The sequence below is a fragment of the Oncorhynchus masou genome, chromosome 32, assembly GCF_036934945.1.
Source record: "Oncorhynchus masou masou isolate Uvic2021 chromosome 32, UVic_Omas_1.1, whole genome shotgun sequence".
NCBI classification, from domain to species: Eukaryota; Metazoa; Chordata; class Actinopteri; order Salmoniformes; family Salmonidae; genus Oncorhynchus; species Oncorhynchus masou.
The window spans coordinates 27,321,312-27,333,609 of record NC_088243.1 but is presented as its reverse complement, the minus strand read 5'-3'; the positions used below and the strand labels follow the sequence as shown (position 1 = coordinate 27,333,609).

At 41.6% G+C, this 12,298-nt stretch overlaps 1 protein-coding gene across 4 annotated transcripts in view; it reads left to right on the top strand.

Annotated features, from left to right (window-relative positions):
- Positions 1-4,287: 4,287 nt before the first annotated feature.
- The window catches only part of LOC135525823 (inositol-tetrakisphosphate 1-kinase-like), a 59,074-nt gene continuing 51,063 nt past the window's right edge, over positions 4,288-12,298 (top strand). The window contains exons 1-3 of one of the 4 annotated variants that reach the window (XM_064953716.1): positions 4,288-4,864; positions 5,546-5,624; positions 7,763-7,944. In XM_064953716.1, coding sequence (XP_064809788.1) covers positions 7,850-7,944 — 95 coding nt within the window. In that variant the 5' untranslated portion in view covers positions 4,288-4,864; positions 5,546-5,624; positions 7,763-7,849. The other 3 variants (XM_064953717.1, XM_064953718.1, XM_064953715.1) reach the window with 3 other exon arrangements.

The following is a 12,298-nucleotide window of genomic DNA, read 5'->3' as shown; positions in this document are numbered from 1 at the left end:
ACAGACAACAAACACAATTGCATTTTAGCTATGGAAATTTGAATGCACAGAGATCGCAAGGCAAATTCAAGGACTTTCAGGGACATTCTCAAGCACTTAAATGTACTTAAATTTAAGGACCTCTGTTATACAGTTGTATAAATTACATAATTAAGCAATAAGGCCAGTGGAGGTGTGGTATATGGCCAATATACCATAGCTAAGGACTGTTCTTCGGCGCAACGCGGAGTGCCTGGACACAGCCCGTAGTCATGGTATATTTGCCATATATCACAAACCCCAACGTAATTAGAGCAGTAAAACAATGTTTTGTCATCATCAGGACTCAGGATATGACCTAGTTGCAGACACAGGAGGCAGATAGTACAGTTATCAATAACTTGTTATAACACGGGGAAAAGGGCAGGTCGAGGACAGGCAAAGGTTTGTAATCAGGTCAGAGTCAGGTAGGTACAGGATGGCAGACAGGCTCGGGGTCAGGGCAGGCAGAATGGTCAGAACCAGGAAAACTAGAAAACAAACACTTGAGAAATGGGAAAGCACACTGGTAAGACAAGACAAACTGGCAACACACAGACAGAGTACACAGGTATAAATGCTCAGGGGATAATTGGGAAGATGGATGACACCTGGAGGGGGGTGGAGACAAGCACAAAGACAGGTAAAACCAATCAGGGTGTGACAGTCATACAGTGGTGTACGGTCTGATATACCACAGCTGTCATCCAATCAGCATTCAGGGCTCGAACCACCCAGTTTCTAATTGTACGTAGGGCCTAATGTAGAACTCCACCTTCCCTCCCAAAAGTAGGCCATTACCATTAAGAATAATGCATTTTTTTAGGCCTTGCCAATGCATTGATATTCAAACTATTATATTCTAAAATATGTGAGAATAATGTGGACGTTGCCTGACTAAATAGATTGGATGCATGCATAGTGATTTTTCTGTAGCCTAAGTGGCCAACACAGGCATACGTACAGTAATAAAGTCATGAATAGCGGCAATAGCATTAATCTCACTATCGCTGTTTTTATAATGAGAAAGTGACCAAAAACCAGGTTCATTTTTTGATGGAAGGATTTGTGTGGAAAGCCAAACTGAATCCAACATTAGATGTCGTACTCATAATAACCGCACAATTGAAGGGACATAAAACAAATGACGGATAAAAAACATGTCATCACAGATATAAGGGAGAATGATAACTTCTAAATTGGCAACAATAATTATAAGGACTTTTCAAACACCAAATTGAGGAAATGTCTTATTTTCAAGGTTGGCCTATACCAATACTTTAATTTCTGAGCTCCAAATAGGCTGCTTCAAGCCCCTTGTATTATTTAAATGGCAGGTGTAACATGGAAAATAAAATGTATTTGTCATGTTATTTCATGACCAGATCATATTGTGAATAAGCCAAATAGGCTATAGAATGTGTCATTATATACAGAATAATTAATAGGAATAGAGAGTTGGGTGTTGAACAATAGTCTTTCCCAGTCGAGTTACACACTTGAGCACAGTAGACTCTGTGTCCAATCCGAACACATTACCTCAATGCTTTCTTTGTTAAATCTAAGTACTGTAAATCAAATAGACAACAAATAATCAACCTCAAATCGCTAGGGATATGGTTATAAGTATCAAGATAAGGTGACTCTTGGTTAGAGGCATTTGATTTTGCAATCGCATATATTATTTTGGATTTGTGTGTCCATGAAAACTCATCCAGCATAACATAAGACACGAAATGTCCAACAACTCAATCCAGGATTCTTATATGGTTCAAGTTTAACTGATTAATGCTTAATATATGATAATGACAATGTACACTGCCATAAATGCAAGAACCGAAAAGTAATGTTTTATGTCACATGATTTTGGAAAAACTCGTGAATTTGATTGAATATACAGTAGTTATGCCTCCTTAATGCAATGACATGTGGAAATATGCTGATTATTGTCAATGATTTAACAGCTGTAACAAATTGTCCAGTGTAGGAAATCCTCACTGGTTGGCCTACCCTAGTTTATAGAAAGACCTAATTGCACACCTTCTCTATTTGCTAGCTAGCCATCTCACCTTGAGTGATTGAAACCAAATAACAGTCAACTATGCTGGGATTACTCAAAACATTCCATCAGACAAATTAAAACTAATGATGCTAGTTAGCTAGCGATCATTCAAGGTTTAGCCTGGAAGCAGGCTTCGCTGTAATATTTATAGTGGTATTTGGATGTAACTAGCTATTTGAAAACGACATCTACTTACTTGCTAGTAGTAGTAGCTACTTACCTGGCGAGAGAAATGGTTTACAAGACACTGCGAGTCTGCAACAGACGATAGAACAAAGATTTTGCACACTATTTGCACTGCAGCCAACTTGTGACTGCAACGTTGGACACGTGAAGTCATACAATTTTAACGTCTAACTTAATTCCTTTGTACTGCACTTAATTGCAATGCTACTCCCCTGTGTTTGTCTCGTGACTATATACCAACGTCTTCATTATTATTTTAAACAGGACAGTACCTAACCCAGATTCTTGTTGCATGTCTGGTTGACTTCCTAGAAGTGGTCATCATGTAATAACAAAAAATGCTGGCCAGCAAATACAGTGGGCCTACCTATGATGCGAATCCATCCATGACAGTGGGAGATTCTCAATTGGAAATGTCTGTCCTCTCCTCGACTCTTTTGTCCTCCTCTTCTCTGTCCGTGACCCGGAAACCGATAAGTGTTCTTCATACAGTGTGTAGGGGTGCAAATTCGTTAAAAGGAGAACTTTCTGCTCTCCTCAATTGCCTTCTTCAACCGAGGATACACGGGTGCTCTGTGTTTTAAAATCTGGCACACTCCCTTTGAATCAGATGTTTTGTCAACAACAACAAAAACATGCACACATTTAAGATTATTGTATCTAGAAAATATCTTGCACAACGAGCTAAATTAATGTTTAGCACTTTACACATGTGTTTTGGGATTCCTCTGTAAATGTAATTTGCCTGATGATGTGCTAGTGGATAAGGAGAATCATCTAATTTACCTTTGACCTTTTCCAAAGGAGAGTACGAAGGAGAGTCCAGCAAAACCAACTGAGAATCTTCCAGTGTCAAGTCAGGAGGTAGATCTGCCTAATAAATCAGACTCCTAGAGGTAGGGGTGGATCCAGGAGCATGGCTTTTGTGGAAACAGGCAACAGAGACATGTGGGAACCACGGGAACTTCTGTTATGAGTGTGGGGACTTACTGCCTCTACCTAAGCTGCAGGAGATTCAGCTGTGAGGAAGAAGGCTTCAAGGAGAATGAGGAAAACAGAGGTTGAATTTGATGAAGATTGCGATAGAAAGGGAGATGGGGGATGTGAAGAAGACTGGTGGCAAGTACAAACAGAATGAGCAGTATGCCAGGTTGAGTCCTGGAGGTGAAATGGAAGTGAGTGAGAGTTATTTGAAGTGGAAGGTGTGCCATCGACCTAGGGTAGGGACCAATAGGGTTAAATAAGGGAATAGGGTGGTGAGTTTTAATGAGTGCATGTTTTTTATTTTGTTGTTTACAGTATAATGGATTTATAGCCCAGTCTAGTTGATGGCGGTAATGCAACATAAATTGGATGAGTATAGCCGTTACCCACCTCTAAACTTCTTATTCAGCGAGGGTTAAGGTAATTAATGTCCACATGCTCACCTGAGATGTCTGCTGACAAAAGGAGGCCTCTGAAAAAGCATGAACCATGTTATGAGTGGTCAGACTTAGAAATTCTTGAATCACAGGTTTAATATGCATATTCCTCATATACAGACGTATTAACACAGTCTGAATCTCTTGAATGTTGTGAATTAAATTAATTCTTACATTTGTAAACACTCAAACCTATTGCTGACAACTTTGACTATACTTCATGCACCCACCGATCACAAATTAATTTGGGCCAACAATTGATAATGGCAAAGTCTGTGATCATGATTTCTTTATTTGCATACAATGTACACTTTCTTGAGTTGAAGGCCATATTCAGGAACATTAAATCCTTTCGACAAAGGAAATTGTATCTAACCTGACCTGTAGATGCACTGCCCTCTAGTGGTTGACAGACAATCAGCTTTGAAAAATGTTTTGCCAGCAGCTGGCGCAATGGTAGTGCCATAATCCTAGGCTACTGTTCAAACTCACAAAAGACACACCCTCGTCAATTTAACCTCGCTTTATATCATTGGGGAATCCCTGTCGCCATCTTGGAGGGCGGTCCAAATAATTAGCCAAGCAAGGGAAGTTACCAACGTAAGGCCCTCAGCCCTCGTTTTTAGTCGAGTTTGCGAGTGTACTCCATGTTTGCGACCCAAACACTTAAAAGACACACCATATCTCCTCAGCCCCCAAATTAAGTGGACACTTCTGGTGATATTTCATGACGTCTGACGAGTATACACTTGCAGGGCGCGGGAGGAAGAAATTATTTTTAAATGGACCACCCTTGTCCGGAAATTCGTCACTCGTTCATCCCGCGATGATAGTGTTTTCAGCCACCGATAATTTATGGGTGCTTTGCTACTGTCACTTATGAGTGCATGTCTACTTATATTAAATATATAATTATTAATATACGCCTACTGTATGAGAGCTAGCAAATGAATTAGCTAACTAACGTTATCCTGCCTAGCTGGAACGTCTGAAGAAGGATTTTTTTTTATTTCTACAATTTCCAAAAAAGGACAACCAATAGCTACTTTCCTTACTGAGGAATTGCCAACACTGCCCGGAGTGACCATAATTTTATACTCGCAAAGCCGACTAAAAATGAGGGCTGAGGATGAAAAACTTCCCTTGCTTGGCTAATAATTTGGATCACCCACCCAGGGTAAGTGGACGAGGGTGTGTCTTTTAAGTGTTTGACCGCACACTGGAAAAGATTAGCGTCATTGCAGGAACATTGACACTTCTGGTCTTCCAATTTTGCCTTAATGTTTTTTTGTTTTTTTGCATCTTCAAATAATGTTACAAAAAATGTAAACTAAAGAGAATTACAACTTTATAATAAGATGCGTAATATAAGGTGGCACACATTGATAAATGTTTGGAGTTTAAGTAATTTAATTCTACAGAACCGATTGATGTAGTGTAAGAGTCTATATGCAGTTATTTATTGGATGACTGTGGTGTAAATGACTTGTGTAAATACCCATCAGCCCTATAAATCACATATTGGCTTATAGAGAAAAAACTATTCTATGTGCCGAAACCCACTCCAATTTGCATAGATGATGCAATCTCTATTGCAATCCACACTGCCCTTTACCACCTGGAAAAAAGCAACACCTACATGAGAATGCTATTAATTGACTACAGCTCAGCGTTCAACACTATAGTGCCATCAGCTCATCAATTTTATTTAACTAGGCAAGTCAGTTAAGATGGGTTAACTGCCTGTTCAGGGGCAGAATGACAGATTTGTACCTTGTCAGCTCAGGGGTTTGAACTTGCAACCTTCTGGGTACTAGTCCAATGCTCTAACCACTAGGCTACTCTGCCACCCCAATAGGCTAAGGACCCTGGGATTAAACACCTCCCTCTGCAACTGGATCCTGGACTTCCTGACGGGCTGACCCCAGGTGGTAAGGGTAGGTAACAACACATCTGCCATGCTGATCTACAACACAGGGGCCCCTCAGGAGTGCATGCTCAGTCTCCTCCTGTACTCGCTGTTCACTCATGACTGTACGGCCAAGCGCAACACCATCATTAAGTTTGCCGAGGACACAACAGTGGTAGGTCTGATCACCGACGAGACTATAGGGAGGAGGTCAGAGACCTGGCAGTGTGGTGCCAGGACAACAACCTCTCCCTCAATGTGATCAAGACATAGGAGATTATTGTGGACTACTGGAAAAAGAAGACTGAGCACGCCCACATTCTCATCTACTGAGCTGCAGTGGAGCAGGTTGAGAGCTTCAAGTTCCTTGGTGTCCACATCACCAACAAACTAACATGGTCCAAGCACACCAAGATAGTCATGAAGAGGGCACGACAACACCTATTCCCCCTCAGGATACTGAAAAGATTTGGCATGGGTCCTCAAAAGGTTCTACAGCTGCACCATTGAGATCATGGTTGCATCACTGCCTGGTATGGCAACTTCTCGGTCTCTGAAAGCAAGGCACTACAGAGGGTAGTACAAATGACCCAGTACATCACTGGGGCCAAGCTTCCTGCCATCCAGGGCCTCTATACCAGGCGGTGTCAGAGGAAGGCCCTAAAAGAAGGACCTATTGTCAAAGACTCCAGCCACCCTAGTCATAGACTGTTCTCTCTGCTACCGCACTGCAAGCGGTACCGGAGCGCCAAGTCTAGGTCCAAGGGGCTTCTAAACAGCTTCTACCCTCAAGCCATAAGACTCCTGAACATCTAATCAAATGGCTACCCAGACTATTTGCCACAATGCGAATCACTGTATTTGGAATACACATTGGCTTATAGAAGAAAAACAGTTTTGGGTGCTGCAGTAAAAGTATTACAGGGAATACTCACTAGGGTCTGTAGCATGTATATATGGTGTCATTTCATGGGTCTCTCAATAATACCGATTGTTGCTGGCCTTTTACTCCTCCCATTCCGTGGTGGCCCATTCTATCTGGACGGCATGTCTCAACTTCCCCCCAACACCTGCCTTTAAAGCTAGAATCCTTAGTTGCTACGTCTGTTTTTTTTAACTTGTATTTTATATTTTGTATATTAATGATATACAGGTATCTGCCTAAATAAAAGAAACATCAACATAGTGTTTTAGGGCGTTGGGCCACCACGAGCCAGAACAGCTTCAATGCACCTTAGCATAGATTATACACGTGTCTTGAACTCTATTGGAGAGATGAAACGCCATTCTTCCACTAGAAATTCCATCATCATAGTGTTGTGGAAAACGCTGTCCCAGGCGCCGCTCCAGAATCTCCCATACGTGTTGAAATGGGTCTGGTGACTGAGACGGCCATGCCATGTGGTTTACATCGTTTTCATGCTCATCAAGGCTATGAGGACACGATTGACAACCGATATATTATTTCAGAATTCGTTAAAATTAGGGTAAAGTTTGGCTGTCGGTTTAAGCGTCAACTGTGTCCTTATCTCCCCAGCAAGCGAGTTGACGGTATGCATAGTTGTTTAGGGCTACATAAAGAGCTCTATTTGAGAGCGTGAGTACGCAGTCAGGTAAAATCGAAGAGATCTCCGTGCAGTGCTTGGTCACCACTTCAGCTTGAACAACCAGCCGAACGGAGAATGGACAGCTATCAGGCTAGCTAGCTAGGTGAAATTCAAAGAGGACATGTGCTAGCTGGTAGCTATACATTTTATGTAACTTTTTATGGATTTATTCCGAAAATCAGCTGTGTATTTGCTTCTCCTCGAGCTTTGTCATCATCCCAGTGAATGTATTTAGAAATCACAAGCCAAGTAATGCTTTGCTTTATGTGGCGCATCTCTAGAAATTAACGTTAGGCTAGCTGCATTTCCGAAGAGACTGAGGGGGGCTTTTGGTAAATGTTCGTTTAGGTAGCTAACAGTCATTTAAAAATCAGTTAAGTTTAGCTAGGTAGACATTATTGTTATGGCTATAACTACTAGTTTGCTACTGCTAGCTAGAGACGTTGCAGCTTTGCGAGTCAACTTATTGGTTATGGCTAACTAGCTAAGTTAGTACGTCCTGTTTCCTCACATGGCCAGGCTAATACGAAATACAAAGTCATTTCTCCCTCCCCTCTAGGTTCGTGTGGGACGACAGTTTCCTGTTTTCGCCAGTGTCCAGGTTGATTCGACCATAACTTCTGGATTGTGAACACGCGAGGTGGAGATGCAGACTTTTTTGAAAGGCAAAAGAGTGGGTTACTGGCTCAGCGAGAAGAAGATGAAGAAGCTGAATTTTCAGGCCTTTGCTGATTTGTGCAGGTAGGCTTCTGTATGTGCTGACAACAATGTAGCTACTGGTGGTTACATTTCAGTCTACTGTACAGTAGTTACAGTCCTGGAGGTATACAGCCAGCCATCTGGTGCGAGATACATTGTAGTAGCTAGTACTAGTAGTGGTGTAGCTATTTGTTACAAATATCCAGTCTTAAAAACATAGGTAATCACTTCTTTAAATGTGCCCAAATGGCGCTACTATTTTATTATGACCTCAATAACCAAGTATTGCATCCATATTTTCTTGTTTTAACTGATTCTATTTTGGAGGAGTACACATTTTGAACATTAATTGAAGAGGATATTACATAAATTCAGTGTGAGCTCAATTTGCATATATCATGCAACAGTGTCTGCTGACCGTTTTGGAGCACTGTTGGGCACAAGTGTTAGGCCAAGTGCATTTCTCAGTGTACTGCCTTTTTTTTTGTATGAAACAATCACAGGGATTGTAGTGACCTGAGCAGTCACACAATTTTTTTTTCTGGTTCTGTGTAAATAGCTATTTAGAATGTCCGGCTAAGTGAACATAATCTTCGGGCAATGAAAATCAATCAGATTTAGTGATTGATTGGCGGAGTAAATAAGTGGCTGTCGGGTATGTTTTAGATATGATGGGTTTTAACTGTTATCTCATTAGTCCCATGCTCTCTGTGACCTGTATCCTTTTAAGAGGATTATTTAAATTTGTACTTTTCATGGTTGATTCAGTCTCATGTTAGATGTGGTGTCCATCCACTTGCCTTTTACTCTCCTGTGTTTGTCGCATGCTATACAGAAATTTTTTTGTAATTTTTTTTTTTTTTTTTTTTACACTAGCAAATTCAAAACGTTTCGTTACTATAATTTGTTACTTTCGGGTAGTTCTGTCAAATGTGTCTCAAGGATCAAGTCAGTCTATCAGCGCAGCCAAGTTATTATAGTGCGCACCGTTTCTTCTCCATTTACTCATTGCTAGCCTCCACTGGGAGTATGGGCTGCACCATGTTAATAACTTCTGTGCAGCATGATTTGGGAGCTAACACACTTGAATAATGTGACATGACATACAAAAGGTTCAAACTGTTCATTCCTGTTCGCAAAACAATGTCCATACAAGCTAAAACCTTTACAATGGAAGAAGATACATTTTAGCTTCCAGTTTTGTAGGCTAACTTTATTTTCTAGCTGACAGCTAACGCTAACATCAATTCACTACCCTAGTACTTTGTGATAACTCCATAACTCAAAATAAGCTGATTTCAAAGCTGATTGCCAACAACTTTATTCAATCTCTCTCACCCAAAGTTATTTATTGCCTCAGCCTGCATTGTGAATTATGTGATTACTGGTTAGAGACAAGGCGGCAGGTAGCTTAGTGGTTAGAGTGTTGGGCCAGTAACTGAAAGGTTGCTCGATCGAATCCCCGAGCTGACAAGGTAAAAATCTGTCGTTCTGCCCCTGAACAAGGCAGTTAACCCACTTCCTCGGCCGTCATTGTAAATAAGAATTTGTTCTTATCTGACTTGCCAAGTTAAATAAAATACCTTTGGCTGATTAGAAGGATAAAGTAAGAAGCTAATGTTGAACGGAGTCTGACTTCGGCAGAAGCATTTAACTGAAATTTAAGCTAGCGATAATCAAACGATAAGTTCTCATAATACAAATACCTTTTTTTATAGAGAGTAGTAAGACGGACAGTGGTGAGTCAGGCTGCAGATACACAGAGAGAGGAAGTGTTGAAGCAAGCAGGGAGAGAGGTTAGTAGTACAGTGGTTCCCAAAGTTGGGGTAAATAAGTAGGGAAACAACATGTATTATTGAGTAGAACATGCAAGGTAGTGATGAAGAGTATGTTTATTTTATTTTTTATGCGGTTCTGCTGATATAGTGCCATCTGTTGGGAACTAGAAACAATTGCATAATAGGAACTATTACAAATGGATGGTCCTTGAAAATAAATATTAATGCTTGAAAAAGTCATTAAAGTACTTGAATTTGACTTGACAGTGTACGAACCCTGAATGGATTTTCGCCTCACAAGGGGGCTGATAAGCAACCCGATTGAGCCAGCACAGATTATGACAATGTAATCCACCAAACATTTTTAATCTCTTCATAACACTCCAACCAAAATATTTCCTCTGGAGGATGGCTCAGGTGTAATATGTAGGCTATAGGGTGGGGAGGTGCTGTTATGGCTGGTGTGTGTAGGCCAGGGATGGTTTGGATTAGTTGTAGGAACAATCAAATTTTCTGCGTCTTGCCTACTCTATTGGAAAATATAGTTCAGGAAAGTGACAGGAACAACTTGTTTCATGTAGTAGTAGGTGGCGGGTAACCTCCTTGCTCTACTGTCTACTCCATGAATTGTTGGTTTGGAATGTGCATAATGGCGGTGGCCTAACATAAAAGCACCTAAAAGGTTTATGACACACAGTAATTAGTGTTAGATCAATGTCTGTTTTAGCCAGTAGAGTACGTCTGTCCCCAACATCTGCCTAGACTCTATTCAGCCCTCCTCACAAGAGTGCATCTGGGACACTGAGTGTTCCAAAATGGGGATAGTCCTGGAGAGTTGTCTGGGCCAGCTGGTTGTGGGGGAGATCCCCGCTGGTCAGAGATGAGGTGTGGTGACGCTGTTGGCGTAAAGGACTCCTGCTTTAATAATGCCCATAAGCTGGCAGAACTGTTTACCTTTTATTAGGGAAATGGAATTACTGTCTGGACCCCCTGCCTCTGGACACAAGGGAAGCTCTGTCACTTCCTCCTGTCAGGACAGGGTTAGGGGGATCTCTTACTCTAGATGCACACACAGGTGAACTGAATAAAGATCTGTTCTTCTTGGACTAGTGTTCCCCTGACCTCTCACCTTCCTGCCATCCTATTGGCTTGATGGAGAATTTGTTGTGAACATGAACTTGTGCGTGTGAGCTTTTGTTTGACTTTGTTTAAATGTGTGATTTGTAGGAAAGAGAGTTAAAAGCCGACATCACCCTGCACTATCAACTACTTCTTCACGTGTCAAGCCCAAACAAAAAGCTTGGTCTTGGCAACTCTGCTTGCCTTATTAATCTTCCCTCCTTTCCTTTCGTTGCATGGACCAGGCAACAATATGAGTGCCGCCTATCTCTGAGCTAGGCTGAAACCAATGACCCCATTCACACACCATGAAACGGGCCAGCTGCAGTATTAAATATCCACATTGTTGTAAATCAGTGAATGGCTGCTCTACTGTTACCATGGGGCTGTGACCTGGGTGCAACCGTGTTCTTGTAAAGATTTGGCAAGTCATTGGTGTAGTAGGGTTTGTTGTTTTACCCCTGGGCTATTGGCCTATGTTTTGGACTTATTATTTTAGGTTATTTTATAAGGTTATTTTTGTTGGCCTTTTTTTTTTTTTTTTTTTACCCACTATTGAGTGACATGAACCTCTGATGCTTTTAGTAGTCTCATTCAATGCTCCATTTCAACTTCATAGAGTGAGGACCCCACACTCGGAGAACCCAGTCTGAGGCCCGTCAGCACTATAATGTCACCAGCTCTGTGGAAGATGCCATGTCTCTTCCTGTTTGCGTTTGGAACTCGTGCTTTCATTATAGAGAAATATTTGATCTAGACTAACTCCCATCGAACAAGTGGGTTTCTACATGTCCCATTAACCTCTCTGCCTTGACAGATTTCTAGGAAAGCTGAACCACTTTTATTGAAACAAAGTGCCTAAGAACAGCCCTTAGCTCTGGTCTTCCAGGTCGGTTCAATCAAAACATGACGTGCCCCCGGCTGTTGCCTATCGCTGGGCTATATGCGTGATCCAATATGTTCAAATAATTTTTACCAATATGTTATTGGGCTCATTTCTGGAGGTGAAAATTATATTTTAGATGGTGTCAGCATAATGTTTCATTTGGGAGCAATATGTCCTTTTAAAAAAGTCACCAGAACTGGGCTTCTCATTCCTTTTTCATAAACCATTATGTTATTTTTTTCTGTTTTCTCCCCAATTTCGTGGTATCCAATTGGTAGTCTTGTCTCATCGCTGCAACTTCCATACTGACTCGGGAGAGGCAAATGTTGAGAGCCGCGCCTCTTCTGAAACACAACCCAACCAAGCCGCATTGCTTCTTGACACAATGCCCACGTAACCTGGAAGCCAGCCGCACCCATGTGTCAGGAAACACCGTAAACCTGGCGACCCCATGTCAGCTTGCACTGCACACAGCTCACCACAGGAGTTGCTAGTGCGCGATGGGACAAGGACATCCCTGCCGGCCAAACTCTCCCCTAACCCGGTCGCGGCTGGCTGCGACAGAGCCTGGACTCGAACCCAGAATCTCTAGTGGCACAGCCTTAGACCATTG